At 40.9% G+C, this 20530-nt stretch overlaps 2 protein-coding genes across 3 annotated transcripts in view; one reads left to right on the top strand and one right to left on the bottom strand.

The window, feature by feature from the left end:
- The window catches only part of egfem1 (EGF-like and EMI domain containing 1), a 54679-nt gene that overhangs the window by 15244 nt on the left and 18905 nt on the right, over positions 1-20530 (top strand). For both annotated transcript variants that reach the window (XM_085245398.1, XM_085245399.1), the window contains exons 5-19: positions 839-961; positions 5310-5432; positions 7687-7812; positions 8065-8187; positions 9719-9841; positions 10446-10583; positions 10748-10870; positions 11177-11299; positions 11377-11628; positions 11791-11919; positions 13783-13911; positions 14308-14436; positions 18106-18240; positions 18606-18740; positions 19778-19903. In XM_085245398.1, coding sequence (XP_085101524.1) covers positions 839-961; positions 5310-5432; positions 7687-7812; positions 8065-8187; positions 9719-9841; positions 10446-10583; positions 10748-10870; positions 11177-11299; positions 11377-11628; positions 11791-11919; positions 13783-13911; positions 14308-14436; positions 18106-18240; positions 18606-18740; positions 19778-19903 — 2037 coding nt within the window. The remainder of the gene's footprint in view (positions 1-838; positions 962-5309; positions 5433-7686; positions 7813-8064; positions 8188-9718; positions 9842-10445; positions 10584-10747; positions 10871-11176; positions 11300-11376; positions 11629-11790; positions 11920-13782; positions 13912-14307; positions 14437-18105; positions 18241-18605; positions 18741-19777; positions 19904-20530) is intronic.
- LOC146559453 (EH domain-containing protein 2-like) lies at positions 14295-17437 on the bottom strand. The gene is made up of 6 exons (XM_085245413.1): positions 17142-17437; positions 16844-17020; positions 16632-16729; positions 15828-16240; positions 15564-15728; positions 14295-15457 (listed from the first exon to the last, which is right to left on the bottom strand). Exons 1-6 carry the CDS (start codon positions 17360-17362, stop codon positions 14897-14899), a joined length of 1635 nt encoding a protein of 544 aa, XP_085101539.1. The 5' UTR covers positions 17363-17437; the 3' UTR covers positions 14295-14896.

Raw genomic sequence — 20530 nt, forward strand, 5'->3', positions numbered from 1 at the left:
ACATATTAAGACTTTGAAAAGAGTTTTAATGCCAGTATTTTTTTTTTTTAAATTTGACCTCGAATGAGGACTTTTAGTTGGGTAGTAGAAGGGACACTTAGAAGATCTCCTCAATTCCATTGACATGCCTTCTGTAGAGGAAACAGAGTCTAGGGACAAAAGGGATGACTAAGCCATCACTGGAGGTGAGGTCACTGAGGTAGTTTGGCGAGGCCTCTGGAGTGGATGAAATTTGTCCCGAGTTTCTCAAGGCTCTGGATGTTGTGGGGTTGTAACAGCTAACACGCATATGCAACGTTTGTGGAAGTTGGGGAGATTGTACCTGGACTGAAAAACCTCTTCAAGAAGAGGGTCTGGATGGTGTGCTTCACGTTTAGGGGGATCATACTCCTCAGCCTCCCCTGGCAAGGTCTTAGTCCATCTCTCTTGGTTGTGCCCTGTGGGTAAACGGAGTGTTAGGTTCGGTGGTCTCAGGATTGTGTCTCTTGCACTTGAGCAGTTTGTGGTTGAGCAGCAGGGATGAGACTTTCTCCTGTTCTTTCATTGTGCTTCATGAGTGCACCGATCCTTAAATCCTGTCAATAGACTTCAATTTTATTTATATATCACTAAATCACAACAACAGTTCCTCAAGACGCATTGTATTGTAAGGTGAAGACCCTAAAATAATACAAAGAAAAAAATAAAAAGAAAGGAAAGAGGCAAACAAACAAAAACCCTACAAAGAGTTTAGGATGCAGTGAGGCCAAAAATCCTTTTGTCACATTTAATTAAGCTGCAATGTTTTGTTAACTGTGAATTAACTTAGTGAACTTAGCCTTCAATGTTCTTCTTTCAGATGTTAACGAATGTGAAGTGGATGAAGGCGGCTGTGAGGGGTACTGTTGCAACACCATTGGCAGCTACTACTGCAAGTGCCCTGAAGGCAGTAGGTTGGGGCCAGATGGCAAGGCCTGCAATGGTAAGGTGGACATCTAGAAATAGCTGGCGTACAAACACTGACCTCCTGGGTTAACTTCATTGTTATTATTATAATATAATATAATATAATATAATATAATATAATATAATATAATATAATATAATATAATATAATATAATGTGCCTGTGAATTTGTTATCATTTAGTAGTGCTACGACTCTGTTCTCTGTAATCGAGTTCATGTAACTCAGTACTAATGACTACTGAGCGTCATGTTTATGTGTCCCAGCTTGTGTAACCCCATAGCAAGACGGCCCCTAGCTGATTAATTATGACATCACTATAAAGCTTTTTGCACAGAAAGCCCTAAATGCGATCATCTTCTCTTCCAACATTTTATGGCAGTCCACTTTCCTGCTTCAATTTACCTTTAGTCTGAAATCATAAATGCACTGAGTAATTAGTTACAGGAACTACAATGAAGGCATTTTTGCATGGGCTTACTTTGGCTGCTTGTCTGCCTGTGGTCAAGTTTTTCCCAGCGAGATAGCATCGCAATCAAGACACAGTCACGGAAATTCTGTGCAAGTTTATTAGGGTAAAAAATAACGTTATGGTAGAGACATTAGGTGCCAATCATAACGTTATTTTTGATGCAACTTCCCATTTGAAACAGTCAAAGTTACGGCACCAAAACCGCTTGGTTAGGAAAAAATAATTATGACATTGCAGGAAAACACTGGCGTGATCCATTTTTCAGCATCTGCCCATCTTCTTCTCCTTCCTAATCCTTTCTCAATCTCTTGATTAGAAGCTTTACTGGAGTTGTTTCTTTATGCAGATGATGCACTCAGTGTTCATCTACTGTATAGGCAGACATATGCCATCATTTACATGAGCCTGTGGTACTGTGCTCCATCAGCAATAGCACAAAAAATGATCACTGTACATTTAATTTAGGCCTTTATTTTACCATTCATTGTATACTTTTTGGGCTTTTTAAACTCAGAGAGAAAAAAGTTAACTTTAGAAACTTTTACATAGTGACACCTATTATTTTGACTAAAAACATTGGTGCCATCTATAAATGAACGTGAGCATTTGTTCACATTCATCCATGTGAGGTAATTCAGTGGCCTTTGTGTTTTCTCCCTAAGTATTTCTTGAATCTGCTACATTTAAATGATCTGGCCTCTGTAGACCTACACATGCATCTGTCCACACAGGCAGTGCTGATATATTATAACAAGCGTGCCCTCCCAGTTCATCTGTCTTCTTTGAAAGAAATACGCTGAGTTAGCGGCGCGCCCATTTGTTCCTAAAAGCTACAGGTGTGAACAAATGCTCCTGATCTTTGACCTTTAAGACAGGATAGTGTCACTCTAACATTTCTATGCCTCACAGGTTGCTGGAGAAGTCAGGAGTGAGCAGCATTAGCAGCATTAGCAGCTGTTCATTTCTTATTTTAGGGGCTTTTGTGTGAATTTGCGTGAAAGTACAACCTGATACTTACATAGCATTTTTCACTTGCACCAAACACTCATAGACTCACACTCCAATAGATGCATCAAGGGCAACTTGGGGTTCAGTATTTCGCCTAAGGACACTTTGACATGCAGGTTGGAGGAGCCAGACCGGGACGGGTGACCCATTCTATCTCCTGAACCACAGTTGCCCCATTTGTTCACTACATGTGGTTAAATTACTGGCAGAAAAGAGTGTTTTTGACTTTAACATGTGGCAGAAAAGAAAGTGACGTTACTATTTTTAGAGTTTTATCTGACCAAAACTGAAGCACCCTGAAGATTTTGGTGAGAGAACTTGCTTTGAGTTTTTGGTTCTCACTAAAATGGGCTCTTTTAACATTCAGACTACCTTTTTTTTAAAAAAAAACAAACATTCTACCTCATTTGTGCCACTAAAGCAGTTCAGCAGCATGTTAGTAGGGCTGCTGTTTCGCCTAATTGTATGTGTTAGCTCAACAATTCTGCTGTCACATGATATGACCTCCTGACCTGTGACACCTCCAGCCCTGCATGCACCTCACTGTGTGTCTCACGCTGAAATGATCTCAACTGGGGAAACCAATAAGCAACCTTGACAAACTTTTTTCTGTTCAGCTGTTTTGGATGTTAAGCATCATTCACAATAGCAGTCATACAAAAGAGCCTTGTTTCAGTGGCACACACCTTACGAGTGCAATGTGCAGTAAATATTTCTAACATCCATGTATATGTTCAAAGAATGGGGCAAACCATTAGGAATTTCTTTAGGCGACTATAGTCTTGCAATCACTTTGGAGAGGATTGCCCACATGGGTTTGCCAGATATTTAAATGTGTAGAAAGCAAAACACAAACACAAATAAATGCACACATAAACTACATGAAAGTGATTTAGTATATTTGTAGTACTTAGGAAATTCTCTGACCTCAGAGAAACCAGAATTATGGTTGTGTTGTGCATGCTCAAATAAACTGAACCACATGTTCCTGGGAAAAATACAAAAAGAAAACACAAAATAAAACTTTATTTGGGCAGTCATTGCACACACAGGCCTAACAAAGGAATTAGTGTAATCTCAAAAAGTCAGAGATGACAAGCAGGAAGAGTTTTGGAGGATCTTATGAGCACCGTCCCCAATACGTATACGTGAGTTGAGGTTTCAGGTTTTTGGCTTCACGGCTTCCTTCTCTCTGACACACACTATAGGAAAAACAGTGAACAAATGAATCGTGTGCAAAGAGCATGATAAACCACTCATCACTCACACCAAAGAAAGTGTAGTTGTAAAAGTCTTGATGATATTCACCGTTTCATCGTTTTGTTCACAGGAGACATAATATGCAGTTAGCTCTTAGTGTTTTTCTTCACTAGTAAAACTGAAGGAGCTGATGGGGGAATAAGCTGAACAGCACACTTAATAATTAACATTTTAAAGCATGAGAAATTGGAGCTTAAAATTGGTTAAATTACACCTCTTTATTCCACAATCCCGTAAAATTGCGTTATTCATTTTCTGTTATTTGGCGTGCGTCAAACGAAATGTTTAATTAGACCACCTCAAAGCTGGGTGGGACTTTTTTTTTAAATTAAGGATGTAATAAATTCCTTGTTTCTAAAAAGCTCATTTTAATCCTTCATTAAATTGAACGCTGTTCTCTCACAACTGACCACAGTTACAGGTGTCTCATTCATGAGCAAAGCGAAAACTTTTAATCAAGAAGCAGAGAAACTGTTCCATATTCATCACTGTGATGGCTGCAAATTTCATATTTGAATCAGTCAGAAGCAAGGCGTGGTGCATGCAGGGGCGGATCCAGAGAAATTTTCTTAGGGTGGCATGAAGGTGGCAAAGAAATCAAATGGGGTGGCAAAATCAAAGCCTCCCCCCCACCCAAACACATATGCACAAAACAAAACGACTACACAACAGAACAGCTACACAAGACAACACAATACACTAAGTATACACTCCACACTAACCATCACAAATCTCCCACATCTAAAAACTCTCTCTCACACACACACTTGCTCGCTCTGTCTCGCTGCTGTTACAGTCACTCCCAAAACTTTTCCCTCTTCCTAAACAACCAAATTCCATATGTTGACTTTTTTTTGAATTGGTCGACATGGTGCATTTGTCCACCGATAGGAAAGCGGTGGCTTTTTCCCCTTTCTTTACTGTTTTCGCGCTGTCCTTAGAAAACGCTTAAAACACACACACACACAAAAACCTGACGACAGTATTTAGGAAAAAAGCGTGGCTTATATATATTATCATAACTCTGGATTTACTGGCCTGTAATTAAAATGTAAAAACTTTGAAGTCTGAACTTTCAGTGTGGGTTGAAATAGAAACTCAGCGTGGCTGCAGCTTGTTGCTATGTCACCTTAAAATAGTCATGTGATTTGGAGGTGCAGCGTGTCGGTGGACCACAGAGGGTTCATAACACTCACCTTTCTTCCATTTCCAGAGTGTAACATCCAAACACCTGTGTAAAATCCGAAATTCCCATGTTGTTGTTCAAAATGTGCTCTGGCACAATCATAAGCATGGCTTGCTACTGAAAGCAAGAAAAAAGCCGGTCCTGCTATGGGCTGAACCATTTGTTAATGTTGCAGGGCGGGAACACTATCCAATACATTCAGTTTTAGCATTTATATTCACTGTTGACTGTAACTACACTCAAACTGTTAATGCTATCTTATTTTAATAAACAACACTGTCATATGCAAAACTGGGGTGGCACTTGGGGTGGCAAGGGATCATTTTAGGGTGGCACTTGCCACCCCATGCCACCCTTCTAGATCCGCCCCTGGGTGCATGAATACATATAAATATATATCTGTATGAGGTATGCATGCATTGCATATCTGTGTGTTCAGATGTAGATGAATGTGAGGAGCTCAATGGAGGATGCCAGCAGACATGTGTCAACACACCGGGCTCCCATCACTGTGAGTGCAGTGAAGGCTTCCGCATGCACTCAGATGGTCGAACTTGTATCGGTAAGTACTAAAGAAAAGGATTTACAGCACTTGTGGAAACTGTTTTCTATCTACTCCTCCCCACACCGTATTTTTCCCACATTAATAATTCAGGATTTTTTGCAATCATTCTCTTTGTAATAAAACAGATAAAATACAGTTTTTTAAAAAAATGGTTTGAATTTATTGCACTTTTGAAGGATAGCCTGACATTCTGAGAATTTGCTTGTGAGCTTTCTTTCCAAGCTTTTGATGGGAATATTAATGTCAATCTCACCATATTTATTTTATGAAACTTAAGCAACAGATCATCTGGCGATCAGAGCCCTTTACTACACGTTCATGACATTAGAAAGGTTATGCCATACAAATACTTAGGATACACACTGATAATGCACTTACTCGGAACATGGATGTAGAAAGTGTGTATACGAGAATCCATCAGCATCATTGTCTCTGATGTTTTTAGTGTTTATGGCAATATTTTGTCATTTATGCTTAGGTCTGTGTGCAATTTTCGTTTTTTGTTGTTGCCATGATTTGTGTTGATCTTATCTTATCTTATCTTATCTTATCTTATCTTATCTTATCTTATCTTATCTTATCTTATCTTATCTTATCTTATCTTACCAAGAGTGCAAACTGGAGGCATAACTGACATGTATACTTTCTCAACTGCTGGTTAACACAAATCTGTAATAAGTCCGTAAACAACTCAGTGCTTTTAAACATGCAGACATGGTCAAGATGATCTGCTGAAGTTCAAACTGAGCATTACAATAGGGGAAGAAAGGTTGTTCGTGCCAGACGAGCCAGTCGAAGCATTTCAGAAACTGCTGAGCTGCTGGGATTTTCCCACACAACAATTTCTATTGTTTACAGAGAACAGTTCAACAAAAAGAAAATATCCAGTGAGCGGCAGCTTGCTGGGCGAAAATGCTTTCTTAATGTCAGAGGTCAGAGGAACATGGTAAGACTGCGTCAAGCTAACAGGAAGACATTAATAACTCAGATAACCAGTCATTACAGCCACGGTATGCAGAAGAGCATCTCAAGATATGAAAACTTGGACTACAGCAGCTGAGGATGACAGTGGGTGCCATTCCTGTTAGCTAAGAGCAGGAACCTGAAGCTACAGCTCACAATAGATGTCTGAAAAAATGTTGCCTGCTTAATGAGTCTAGATTTGTGTTGCAACATTCAGACGGTAGGGTTCAGACTGCGGGTGTTGGCATAATGGTGTGGGGAATAGTTTCTTAGCACAACGCGAAATCGTAATCCCAAAGTCGGTGATATCATGGATGTGGAGCAAATGTGTGACGCTGTAACATGAACCAAACTCTCTGTGGAATGTTTCCACCACCTCGATAAATCTGTGCCACAAAGAATTAAGGGTGTTCTGAAGCCAGGATTAGCAAGGTCTACATAATGAAGTGGCCAGTGAGTGTTCAGTCCAATGAAAACCAGACTTCATTGGTAGCAGTCACTGAACACAGTTAATGCCAGAACTAATTTCTTCACTTTGGGTTTTGTACAAATGTAACAAACAAATGTAGTGAAAAAAACAGAATGAAAGCGTAGAAGCTAGAGCTTCATTGAATAATCCTTGTGAGAAATTCAGACACAATTTAAAAGGAGAAATGCAAGGCGGTAAAGTACTTTTACCCTTTTAGGACCATAAAATTTGTCATTTAATGAAACAATTTGTTACTTGGAGAAAATCGGTACATCTCTGTTTCTATGTATGTCCCCTAATGCCCTCAGTTTCCAGCTGCAGCTTTGTGTTAAAAGATAGGTACGGATGCAGAGGGATGGCTAATTGTGTCTGTGGAAGTCATCAGTGTTAAAAGCCTGCCGTTCATTCAGTTTTACAGCCTGTGTCATCATGTCTGTGTTTAGAGCACCCAGAAGGCACACGGCTAATATTCATATTTGGCACGTCATTAAGTTGCAGGAATGATAGGATGGAAAGATCATTAGAAAATAAACTAGAGGTAGTCATTGGACCAACAGGCCTATTGAAGACCTTTTTTTTCCAGTTTCCTGCATTTACTCAAGTGTTTTCCACAATTATACAGCTGTGCAACTTGAGCTGTGAAAGGTATTTTGAATTGCCAGAAAATTCAGTTATATTTATCATCCTTTCTAAGTTACTGAAAACTTAGTGCGACTTTCAGCCCCATTAAATCTGCACTTGAGCACCTGAGCGGATGGGCTTTATGACTTTGACTTTTTTTTTTTTACTGAGCACTCGTCTATCTTCTTTGCTCTTAAGCTGTGAATTCCTGCTCTGTCTTGAATGGTGGATGTGAACACAAGTGTGTGGACACGGGGGACAATCACTACAAATGTGAGTGTCGGAAGAACTACCAGCTGAAGAGGGATGGGAGACACTGTAAATGTAAGTCAGCCTAACTTTTGGTGCAGAAACATCTGTTAAAGTGGCAGAGCTGTGCATTACACAGCTCAAAATCTGAATAGTCTTCATGGATTTTCTAATGCACTGATTAATTTTACTAGCAATCTTGTTGTGACAGAAAATATATTAATGTGTATGATTCAGATGTCAAGAATACAAATTGTCCTCATCAAACTGTCCTGACCTGGCTTCATTCTGCAAATATATGTATGTGTATGTTTCTCCTCGTGTTAGTGAGGGACCCCTGTGAGGAGAGGAATGGAGGCTGCAGCCAGATGTGTACTTCAGAAGAAGGCCGAGTTCACTGCAGCTGCCGACCTGGTTTTACACTGGCTGGAGATGCCAAGAACTGTGAAGGTGACAAAGCCCTCTCTCTCACTCACATAGCTATAACTCAGATAAGACCTCTGATTTCCTGTATGTGAGAAAGAAAGTTTTCTATGCAGTCCTGTGAGAAACTAACTACACCATTACTGCTTCCCTATAACTAAGAGGGCAAGTAGCAACGAGGCGCTACTAATCAAATGCACTTAATTATTAGATCATTGGCAGGTGTGAGCAGGTCTAAGCATTCAGGTGTGTGTTATACAATACCATTATCTTACCAGCAAACTCACCCTTTTAAACTTAAAGAAACTCCAAAATCCTCTCAGACTCTGCAACCTCAGTTAGCATGCTGGATGTTAAAGTTCCTGATTGTTCAGTTACAAAAAGAATGAAAAAGTATGACTTGTCTATAAAAACAACATGGCAGCATGGCACAGAACAATCTGCAAGGCTTCTGGAGCATGCCCTTTGGACAGATAAGACCAAAGGGAAGAGGTTTGGCCATAAAACACAAACACAGGATATCATCACAAAGACCTCATTCCAACTGTCAAGCATGATGGTGGGGGTGTAGCGATTCATGCCTTGCAGTCATTGAGTTGACCATGAACTCAACTGTGTACCAAAGCATCCCATATGGAAAAGATATATATAAATATTATAAAGTTTGTATCTGTCTTGTGTGAAACTTATATGAAAAGCATACAAAAGTGAAAAAAGATATAAGATCCCTTGAAAAATTATATAAATGAAACTTGTATGTTTTGGATACTTACTAAAACAATATATGAAAGTAATGAGAAAGTGGCCACTTTCATGAGTAAATCATGTAAGCCTTATATGATTCACTATATGAAGTAGGCCACATCTTATGCAAGTCTTTTATAAGTTTTTACTATTTCTTTTCCTTATGGGATTGCAGAGTCAAGCATGGCTGAAATTGAGCCATGAAACAGGACAATGAGTCCAGGCACAGCAGCAAAACTATAACAGAATGACATGAAATGAAAAAGAAAATAATCAAGGTCCTGCAGTGGCTCAGTCAATGCCCAGATCTCAACCTAAATGAAATTTTGTGATGGGACCTTAAGAGAACTGTGCATAAATCAATGCCTACAGACCTCAATTAAATGAAACAGCATTCAAAGTAGGCCAGATTCCCTCCGCTACATTGTGAGAAACTCATATGGAAAGTAGTTACTTAATGTTATAGCTAATTGTGGTTCTGCAAGATGTTGAGAGCTGTAATTAACTTTCCACAGGACTGCGCACATCTACTTGTTTTAGGAACTCTGGATTTGGTTGGAGACTTAGCTGCTACTCGACCAAGAAAGTCAGGTTCCAGGATACAAGTTTCATGAACACTGAAGTCCTGTTTACCTCTGCTGTTTCTTAATATGATGCTGAATAATATTCTGCAGTTTTGCAATACAGTAGATAAATCTTTGACACAATCAGTGGACTTTTCTCATGCTCATGTGTTTCTGCCTACATGTCTTGGTGTATCTGTTGACATTTGTCATACCAGGATCTAAAGTTTGTTAATATTTGCCTCTTATAGACATTGATGAGTGCAGCTCTGGCCATGCCAAGTGTTCCCATGGTTGTGTCAACATGTTGGGTTCCTTTAGCTGTGTGTGTCATCCGGGTTTTGAACTCGGTGCTGATGCTAAACAATGCTACCGTAAGTAAGAACTTCAGCCTACCTTCCACAAACTGTAAAGACTGCTGAGTGCTTTTTATTATGCAAATAAGAGAACAACTTACATCATTTCAGAATGACTTTGTTGAAAATGTTCTGATTCAAATGTGCCTTAGTTTTTTTATTTTTAACCCCAAAGGGATTTTTTGACTGTAATGGGAATTTAACTAGTAACCTTTCCTTTGCTAAATAAATATGAATACCACTGCACACTATAGCGCAGGCTGGTGCAGCTTGCACATTCTAAAATCATTTTCTTTTTTTTCTGCTAACAACAGAACAAAACGCAAATACCAGGTTACTTGTAAACTGCTCTTTAATTTGAATCACAAAACTTTGCTTGTAAACATTTCAGTGTAGCACACAGGACTGACATGCGTGATATGCCTCAAAATTCAACCGAGTCCTAAGTTATATCCTTTTTAAATCCATCATACTCTCATTAGGTATTTATGTTGAGCATATAAAATGCAAAATTAAATGTGATTTACAGAGTCATTATTAGCCAAAAATGCCCCGTGTCATTGACCCTATATTTCATCTGTGGTTGTGTACTGTTGTTGTGGTTTGATCCTTTCATCTCCAGGCATTGAGATGGAGATTGTAAACAGCTGCGAGAAGAACAACGGAGGTTGCTCTCATCATTGTGAGCATACCACCAATGGCCCTCTTTGCTCCTGTAACCAGGGTTACCAGCTTGACCAAGACAGGAAGACCTGTGTAGGTCAGACCTTCTATACATGTGTGTGTGTGTGTGTGTGTGTGTGTGTGTGTATATATATATATATATATATTTTGTTTTCACCTGTTTTATTTAATGTGTTTTGGCTCTGTGCTTCAGTCCTTCAGAAGGATCTCTTCATACCAGCTCTTTAATACTTTCCACAGATAATAATGAGTGTGTGAGTGAGGAGTCCTGCTGCAGCCACTTCTGTAAAAATTATCCAGGCGGCTATGAATGCAGCTGCTGGCCTGGTTACAGACTAAATCCAGACGGTTGCAGCTGTGACGGTAAGGTTGGACTCTTAGCAGATCATCTAGTCTGGTACTTATTAAGGTTTTCTGTGTTGTGGCAAAGCTGTGTATGACACAAATTCTAAAAAGCGTATTTACCAAGTGAGTCCTGAAAAATTAATCCTTTTAAGGCCAGTTCCTACTAGAAAAGGGGGGAAAAAAGAACATTTTACTCAAAAAGCGATGTACAGTCAAGTGCAACTTCTGGATGGGTAGAAAAAAAAAAATCCATATCTGTGTCATCTTGCAGTGCTACACTATCTTTTCATATACTTGCACTATGTTTGCATTTTCTTCTGTTAGACATTGACGAGTGTCTGGCAGAGATCTCGGACTGTGAACAATACTGCATCAACACTGTGGGAGCGTACGAGTGCTTTTGTCAACAGGGCTTCCGTTTGAATGAGGACCGGCGCTCTTGCGTGTGTGAGTAACATTTTCAGCTTTCCAAATACCACTCTGCATTTCTTCTTGACATATAACATTGTACTTGGTCTCTTTAGCTCTTTACGGCAGAGAGCTGGAAGAGGAAGATGAAGAAGAGGAAGATGAGGAAGTGCAGCTCGAGGCTGGCAGATTACCGGACCTGCTGTTCCGCAATGCTCCTCAGCTCCTGCAGTACACAGCAGCCTTGCGCTCCCATTACGGCAGCGAAGATGATGACGACGATGATGGTAGTCACCGTGGTGACAGTGAAAAAGTATTAGAGATCCTGAGAGAGCGCAGGGGAGAGCTCAGACTGGAAAGTCACATAGGTACAGTAAAAAAACAAAACCCCAAAACAAGAAAAACAAAGCATGTGTGCTGAGTCTGCACTTTGTGCCTGACCAGATCAATATTATTTTATTACTCTCCTTTTGTTTTCCTATTAAATGTTGATGATCTTCAGGAATTTCCTTTGGAATTTCCTTTTTTAGTGTGTCTAGATGACTCATTTGGGGAGGACTGCAGTGTAAGCTGTGAAGACTGCGTGCATGGAGCGTGCAACGAAAACAGAGACCGATGCGAATGTTTGCCTGGCTGGACGGGGGTCATCTGCAACGAGAGTGAGGATCTTTAAAAGTGTTCTGAAGTGACGTCTTTCCATCATAACACAAACACTGTCCTTCGGGATAAATCATGTGCCACCTGTCATCAGTGTACTGTAGCAAGTTAGCTTAGCATGAAGACTTTGCTCCATCCAGAAGTAATAAAAACTATATGGTGGGATTTGTAAATACTAGGCTATATCTCATTGGCTTATTTTGCACAAAAAATAAAAAAAATTGTGACTTTATAAAAGTATTTCGTATACAAATGACACATTATGACAAAGCCTTAGAGGGGAAACTGGCTCCATATTTACCATTATTTTAAGTGGCACATGATCATCTCCTCATCTCACTTTCAGACAGAAAGGGATGAAGGGGAGACATTTATTTATTTATTTATTTATTTGTATGGGAAAATTGACCAAAGCGAATGAGTCATGTCCAGATCACATATCTGATTCAGTTGTACATTGAACAGTACAGCATAGACGGGCATGCACATAGCCTTGATTGTATCACAAGGCACATGTTTTCCCAGAGCTATTTGAACTGCCTTTAGCAGTATGGTCTAGTTAAAGAAAGATGACATAGCTCCCTGTGTGCATCGATCCAGCGTCATGTATCAAAGCCTGACGGCTCTTGTGTGGGAGGCTGTGTTGTTTATGGGCTCCAGAACACAAGAGGGCCAGGGGAATCAATTTGTCTGCTACTACTGTGGCCAGGACCCACAGCAAGAGCACAGCCCGAGGCCAAGGATGTCCACTACTGGGTTACAAAGCAAAGCTTCATTGTTCCCATCCAGCTCTGTGATTAATGGCTGTCTTTTGGTCTGAACCTGAGGAGGAGAGCCACGTGTGATAAGTCCATTAGAAGCATTCTGAAACGAGAGTCTGAGGGAGGCAGTGTTCAGATGCACACCCTGAAGGTGATGGGCCTGGGCAGCATTTTCAGGTGGAGTAGATGAGGAATATTGCTGCCTGAGGCAAAGATATGGGGAATGGTGCAGTAGGCAACAACATAGGGGGCTATAAGGAAAAAAAATATGGGCCATGTATGGTCTTTAAAAAATGTGACATATAACATTTTTATTGTATGAAGTTGTATATATATAAAAAATATATAATTAACTGGGTTACTCTTTCCCATATCTCAAATAATTGAATTATATTTGAATCATATCGCTGAAGCAGTGTGCCAACTCTTAATACTGCTGTTGAAGCATTACAAGTATTTATGGTGTTTAAAACTAGCTCTCTTTGTTATACATGTTGTCTCAGGATGCCTTAAGTATTTATTTTATTTAACCAGGAAGTCCCTTGAGATTACAAACTTTTTTTCTAGGGAGAACCTGGTCAAGAGGGTACCTCAATACAAAACGACACCCTTGCCTACTGACCTGTTCACTGCCTTTTTCATATATTATTATGATTTCTCTAAATACGTCTTGTCCCTTCATTTATATATTAATTCATTCATTCTGAACTATTTCCTGTTCTTATCCTGTTCCACAGGGTGCTGCCGTTGCTACACTATTTTAAACAATTTCATCCTGCGATATAAAACTGTTGTAAAGAAGCTGCGATATGGAAGTTAAGCAGCAGTTAACTTGATGGATTAGAATACTTGAGCACGTCTTAAACAGCCAGCTGTTTCTTCTCAGAACTGCTAACAAGGCCAGTGAGATTAAGAAAGTCAGGCAAACCCACAACACCAGGAAAGAGAGGACGGAAGCTGAAAGTGTTTACTGCCTAGACCAAAACTCTAGCTTTTGATGTGTTTATTTTCAAATTAAAAAAAAAAAAAAATATATATATCTTTGGATTTCCACACTGAACTTTTTTTGAGCCAAAAAAAAATCTTCATCTCCTTTCTCTTCAGCTTGTCCACAGGGGAGCTACGGACAGGCCTGCAACAGCCTGTGTCGCTGTCAGAATGGAGGCTCCTGTGACCCTGTGACTGGCAAGTGTTTGTGCCCCCCTGGGGTGCAAGGCTTGCTCTGCGAGGATGGTTTGTATACACGCATTCCTACAGACGCATGCAACCACCTGGGTCTAGTTTGCTTGCGACCCCCTCCACATGAATTTAACTATGTGATTAGACATCTGTCAGAATGCTTTTATCCTCTAAAACTGACGAGTCATTAAAAAGATTTATGCTAGAAAGATAAGGAAAAAAAACATAAATTAAAGCTTGTTTCATACCAGGGTGATTATCTTATAAATAACTAGATTCATCTTGATATCCCAGGGTTTGGAAATCACTGCCCTGTACTCTGCTTCAGTGTGTGCTGAATGAGTCATTACCATTATTAAAGATGTCTTCTCACAAATGAGGCATGTGGGCTCTGTTGTATTTTTGAATCTAAGCAGGGACTAATTTATTTGGCATTATTCTTGCTCACAGGTTGCCCAAAGGGTTTTTTTGGGAGGCACTGCAGAAGAAAGTGCAACTGTCCCAACAGTGTGCACTGCCATCGTCTCTATGGAGGCTGCCTGTGCCCTCCAGGATTATATGGGCGTTTTTGCCACCTGGGTGAGTGAGAATTGTTAGAGTTCAAAATATTGGTGATAGCAATGTCAATGTTTTTAATGTCACATATTAAAGAAAAGCTTAACAGTCAGGGAATATGAAACTTTTACTGCATTAGCTGAAGAGAGACTGTCCATGCAACTGATAATATTTGCTGTTGTGTTTCCTTATAAGATGACAACAATAACGTAGTTGTCAAAAAAAGTGTGAATAATACTTCAAAATCAAATCATTCATAACCAATAACAGTAAGCTTTAGGTTGTGTCAGCTGTTAATACGTTTTCAGGTTTGCACACACACACACACACACACACACACACACACACACACACACACACACACACACATACACACACTTCAGTTTTCATAGTACTCAAACTGCCAACATTGTAAAAAATCTGCATTAATTTTACTTGTAATGAATACACGTTCTCAGCTTTCCGTTTCCTTTGGATGACAAGTTCACACCGACACGTCGCTTGCTTCACTTGGCCGTTTTGATGGTGGCACCAGGTGTGGAGGCAGCTCTCTGGGGAGCCAGTGGCCCTCCACTTTCTCCTCGATGAGGTGGACTGCCAAAGCAAACTCCTCATCGTCCAGCATGCCATCCCCGTCTACATCGGACAGCCTCCAGATGTGAGCGAGCACAGAGTTGGGCAGAAGAGTCTTTGTCATCCACTCTTTGACTTTGGTTCCGCTAAGTTTGCCCTCAGTTGGATTGAGGTTGTAGAAAATCTCATCGTATTTGGGTTTGTATTTCTCCACTACCCACTCATCGAAATCTAGCTCGCTCCCCTCGTCTATGGGAGGTTCTTTGAACGGGTCTCTGCTGTAATGCTCGGGCTTGAATGTCCTCAAAAATTCCCCATCCAGCACTCCGTGGAGGGATCGCTTTCTCTGTTCTTGTTGTTGGATGTAGGGGACCAGCTTGGCGATGTCAGTGCTGAGGAGTTTATCCAAGGAGGCCATAAGGCTCGGTTTTAGCTTCTTGAACTTTGAGAAGTCTTGCCCCAAAAGTTTCGCCTGAAAATGTGTGCAATCGCATGTGAGACTAACACAGAACATTAGAGTGAATGAAATCTAACAAATATGGTATTTAAACAATAATCAAAGAAGTTGTTTTGTTGACCTGCATCTTTGTGCAGTCGGGGAAATCGCCAGCTGGGACACGATGCTGCTGCTGAATCTTGCTAAAAATCACGGGAAGCTGGTAGATCAGATTATGCTTCTTGCTTTCTCTACAAAAAATGGTTGGCATCTCCTGCTTCAGATAGCTGATAATGTGTGCATGAGCCTGTGAAGAAACACAAGGGAGTCATAAAGGTCACCACAGCAGCTGGATTTGTATATGCAAAGTACCGGTTGGAATTTATCATAACGGCTGATTTCTGACCCTCACTAAGCGCGCTCTCTTCACCAGGTCATTCAGCTTGCGTACTGCAGCGTTGCGTGGCAGGTTCCTTATATCGGCCAACAAATCCTCCTCCTCCAACTCTATCAGCTGGTAGTGGTCGCACATCTGCCTCGGCTCTGACCAGAAGGATCCGATGTAAACCCGTAAAATCTCAGGGGTTCGAAACACTTTTCCCAGTGACCACATGAGGGCGCCATACACTCTCATCAGATACTGAGAGTCCACCCTGTCAGCTTTGTTGAGAACCACACGCAACTTGTCCTCATAACCGCACAGGGCCTCGAATGCTCGTGTGAGCTCATCAGAAAACTCCAGCTTATGCGCGTCAAACAGCAGGATGATCCGATCGACACGCTCTGCAAACCAGCGCAGCACTGCTGCGAAGTCATAGCCTGGGGAGAAGGAACAGAAACATAGGGGTTTCATTAAGACTGTATGTAACACAGCCTCACAGCCTCAAGCCATCGAGGAACGTTTTACACATCCCAGAGGTCCTCACTGGTTTCAAGCCATTTCGGTTACACCCACTGAAAAATGTGTCCATAAAACGAAGCAAAGGCTTTTCAGTTCCTCTCAGCTTATCTCCTGCCAGCCCAAAGTCATACTGCTTTCATCAGCTTTGCTTCTGCCTTCAAGTGTTTGAATTTTGCTGGCTGAAATGTTCCTACTTCACTGGGTCTACTACATTTATCACTCTGCTCCCACAGTCCAACATTAATAGAAGCAAAGGCTTGTTAATTTCCTCTGGCACTAAAAGGGAAATTAGAAGACATTCAGCCTCACCTCGGCTCAGTTTTCTTTTAGCAGCAGTCAAGATGCCTGGCGTGTCAATTATGCTGATACTCTCAAGGATCTGATTTGGCATCTGAACACACTGAAACCTGTAAATGTGATGCATTTCAGGATTACTTGATTCATTTATAGGAATAATGGCAAATCATAATCCTATCAGTACATTATACAAACAGGAATTCTCCTCTGTGAACGCTCATCACCTGTTCAGAAACGAATTTCCAAAAGGGTCGAGGTTGCGAAAGGGCTTTTTCGGGTCCATCGTGAGGGCATTCCCAGGGATGATTCCCTCGACTTCTCCATACATGAGGGCAGTGAAGCAGTCAGTGGTTGGCTCTGGCCCAACTCTGCTACCAAGAAAATCTTGCTCTATGAGATACCTTGAGACACACATGGTGCAAACCAGCACTGTTATCTCCCTTTGTTTAAAACATGGCAAGTTAATGCATGCAGATCCTTTTTTTCCCTTTTTCTTTTTAATGATCCAAGTCCTGAGCTTACCTGATAAAAGTAGTCTTTCCTGTTGAGTACTGACCCATCACCAGCACCATCGGTTTGTTGTCAAAGTCTGCGTCCTCATAGCTTGGTGAGTGAAAGTGATGGAAAGAATAGTATTTTTCTACTGGCAGCAGCCGCTTGTAATAAAGATTCTTCAGCTCCTCTGTCACCATGTTGACGTCCCCCATTGCTTTTGGGGTGTTCCAAAGCCTCCGGAAGGACATGGCGACAGCAGTTTTACTCTTAATTTCTCAGTGTGGAAGCTGCTCGCTCTTCTTAGACCCAACTAAATGATGGAAGAATGTGCACAAGGCATATTATCAGATTCTCACAGCTGTCTGCTTCATCCTGCAGCGGGACATTAGAGAGGGTGGAGAGGGTGTAACTGGAGCCTGCAGCTGCACCTAACATAAAGCCAATATCGAGAGGGACAGGGTGGAGTGCAGCTCAGCTTTTGTTGCTGTGCGGGGACAGTTTTGGCAAGATTCACCCACAGGGATGTAACAATTGTCAGACTTAAAGGTCATGGACAAAACTTAAATCTGCTTATTAAATGCGTTTATATACAAGCAGAAATTAAAGTACTTGCAAAAACAGTCAGAGGAGTCAAAGTTCAATAAATCAGGAGAAACAGGAGGCAGCAGTCACATGACTTCAGCCAGCAGAAATCTATCGTTGTCATAACATGGTGACTGGGTGTGTTTGTTTGGCTCATTTTAAAGTGCATTTCGATAGCAAAGAATGTTTAATTTCAATTTATTTTCCTTTTTTCCATGAAATTGTGACCAGCTAAACTTTAGACAACAGAAGGTGAAGTTGGTTTAGTGCAGCATTTCTGCAGCTATCAACATTTATATAAGTGTCTAATGAACGGATTTTGCGTAGTATTACTCAAACACAAGAGGATAATCTAACCTTCTACTTCCATACTATCAGCCTTTTTCTGTCTGTTTTTAAAACCTCTCAGCTTGTCCCAGGTGGACGCACGGAGCGGGCTGTTCCAAGGAGTGCGACTGTGTTCAAGAACATTCCACCGCCTGTGACCCCAAAACGGGAAGCTGTTTCTGCAAGGCTGCGTATCACGGCCCACGATGTGAACAAGGTATAAAAAGCACGTTTATTCCTTGACAGGAATGAAGTGGTTAAGATTTGTGTTTGGTTACATTTTCAAGCCAAATGCTGAACAGAGACGAGGGCGTATTACTTTCTCAGCTGTTTTAAAGGTTCTAAACATGAACAAATATGTTTCCAGTTGCAGTAATGCATCTCTAATGTGAGCTACAAAGGGGAGTCTTGCTGTTTCCTTGCAGTACAGTTTTAGTATATTAGTGTGTAGAAGAAGAAGAGTTTAGGAGGTTGTCGGTGGTCTTTAACAGTCAAGCTTCTACTCGATGAAGGTATCCAAGATATTTGGTTAGAGACTGCACACCATCTTAATCTTTTATGCATCTGCGTGTCTCATTGTAGAATGCGATCCAGGCTTTTTCGGGCCCGGCTGTGAGCAGCCATGTGACTGTCCAGGTGGAGGGTCATGTGACCCCAAGACTGGAGAGTGCAGCCAGCAATGTCCTGCAGGGCTTCACGGACATAACTGTCAACTGGGTAAGCAAAAAAAAAAATGATTTAAAGCACTTTGTAAAAGCCAATGTAAGAGCGCATGTTCAGTTATTTTGACGTCTAACGTATGCAGTGCAGTTATTTTCAGATGTTTGGCTCGCATTAATAATATCACTCGTTCCTTTTAACCTCTGCAAACGCAGTGTTCTCCACAGAGCTCGATTCCACAGTGCACTCATGTGGTCACAGCTTTTATAGTGAAAGACCGCACAGTGTAATAATGTGTGTGAATTTGTGAACTGCGTGGGCCGGCATACTGACACGTGTCAGCACGCATGCTTATAGTTTGCATAGTTGTTGCTTGTGCAACTGTGTGCCTTTTTCAAAGCAGCGCATTTTGTTATGTGTTTGCTCAGCTTTGTCACATTTTTAATTTCCTGCAAAGCATACAGATCTTTCTTTACTCCTCTATCCTCGCCTCCTTCTTCTATTCATCATTTGATAGCTTTGACTGATTACGTGGATGTAGTAGGTGAAATGCATCTATGAATTCACCTGGTCAGTGCAGGTGTTCTTGTTGTTGCAAACTACACAACTAGAAAGTAGGGTTCCTGTACAGCAGGGTGCCCTCTGGCTGTTTACTCTGCTGGTTGATGGAAAGTTCAACCCTCTGTACTGTGCTCTAGAGTGATGCTGAATATTGCTCAGGAGCCTCTGGTAAAAACATCACTTTATGTCTCTGGGGAGCGGACTAAGATAACAGAGTTACCATGTGTCAGGACTAGTGCACAGTCCAAGCCTAGGCGTGCTGGGTTTGCAACCCAAATAAAAGTTTTTTTTCGTTTTTCTCTAGGTTGTCCATAGCTTAAGTTGCAGGCCAGGTCATGACAGGGGCGATTTAATTCAGTTATTACAGCAGGAGCTTTTGGCAGAGGCTGAATAAATAAGCATCAAGTGATTATGATTTCAACATTTTCACTTGTCCAGCTGCCTCTCTTAATAATTTTTTTCACTGTTGTGTAACCCAGTCTTTTATTTTTTCTCCTGTTACATCATGTCTGTTGTGTATTTTGTGTTGCTAGCCTGCCAAGCTGGAAGCTATGGAGAGAACTGTCTTCTGACCTGTGATTGCAGTGGAGCTCCTTGTGATCCCATAACTGGACAATGCATCTGTCCTGATGGAAAGATGGGACACTCGTGCCAGGAAGGTATTCATTATTGCAATGTCCTATAATAATAGAAAGAAGACAATCAATTATCTTTCTTGTTTGCAGGCTGGACATTTGTTACCCCTCTCAGAGAGTTACAGAAATGTGCAAAGGTTTTGAGCCATCCCTCTTTTCCTTTAATTTGCTGGGAAAAACACAAATAGAATTGTACAAACATTTTTTGCCTTATATACTGGGTTTCCATGTTATGTTTGGACATTTTTAAATAAATCACTGCACCTAACAAACTTGTAAGTCAATATCTTTAATGACGAACTTTAAACAACATTAACTCCCTTAGTCAATATTTCTTTTAGTTTCTTTAAGCAGGCTTCAGGAATAGTTCTCCAGGCTTCTTGAAGGACATTCAAAGCTGTTGGCTGACTTTTGTTCTGTTCTCTGTCAAGATGATCCCACACTGCTTCAGTAATGTAGAGGTCTGGGCTCTGCGGAGGCCAGTCCATAACTGATAGTGATCCATTGTGTTATTTTTCCATATAGGTATATTTTTTATTGATTTACCGGTGTGTTTGGAATCGTTGTATGATTGTACTTTTCAGATGATCTTCCATAGTGGATCAAAATCTCATGTTTTCATAACTCCATCACTTTTTACAAGATCCCCGA

The sequence above is a fragment of the Mchenga conophoros genome, linkage group LG14 (assembly GCF_057382185.1).
Source record: "Mchenga conophoros isolate Kocher_MC1m ecotype Shallow Benthic linkage group LG14, M_conophoros_male_GT1.1, whole genome shotgun sequence".
NCBI classification, from domain to species: Eukaryota; Metazoa; Chordata; class Actinopteri; order Cichliformes; family Cichlidae; genus Mchenga; species Mchenga conophoros.

Bases quoted from the DNA above. Each gene is read 5' to 3' on its own strand.
- LOC146559453 (XM_085245413.1), bottom strand. From the start codon at position 17,362: ATGTCCTTCCGGAGGCTTTGGAACACCCCAAAAGCAATGGGGGACGTC. The intron at 16,241-16,631 runs GTGAGGCTGAAT...CCTTCTCCCCAG, and splicing joins TAAAAGAAAACTGAGCCGAG to GCTATGACTTCGCAGCAGTG. The intron at 15,458-15,563 runs GTCAACAAAACA...ACACATTTTCAG, and splicing joins CCGACTGCACAAAGATGCAG to GCGAAACTTTTGGGGCAAGA.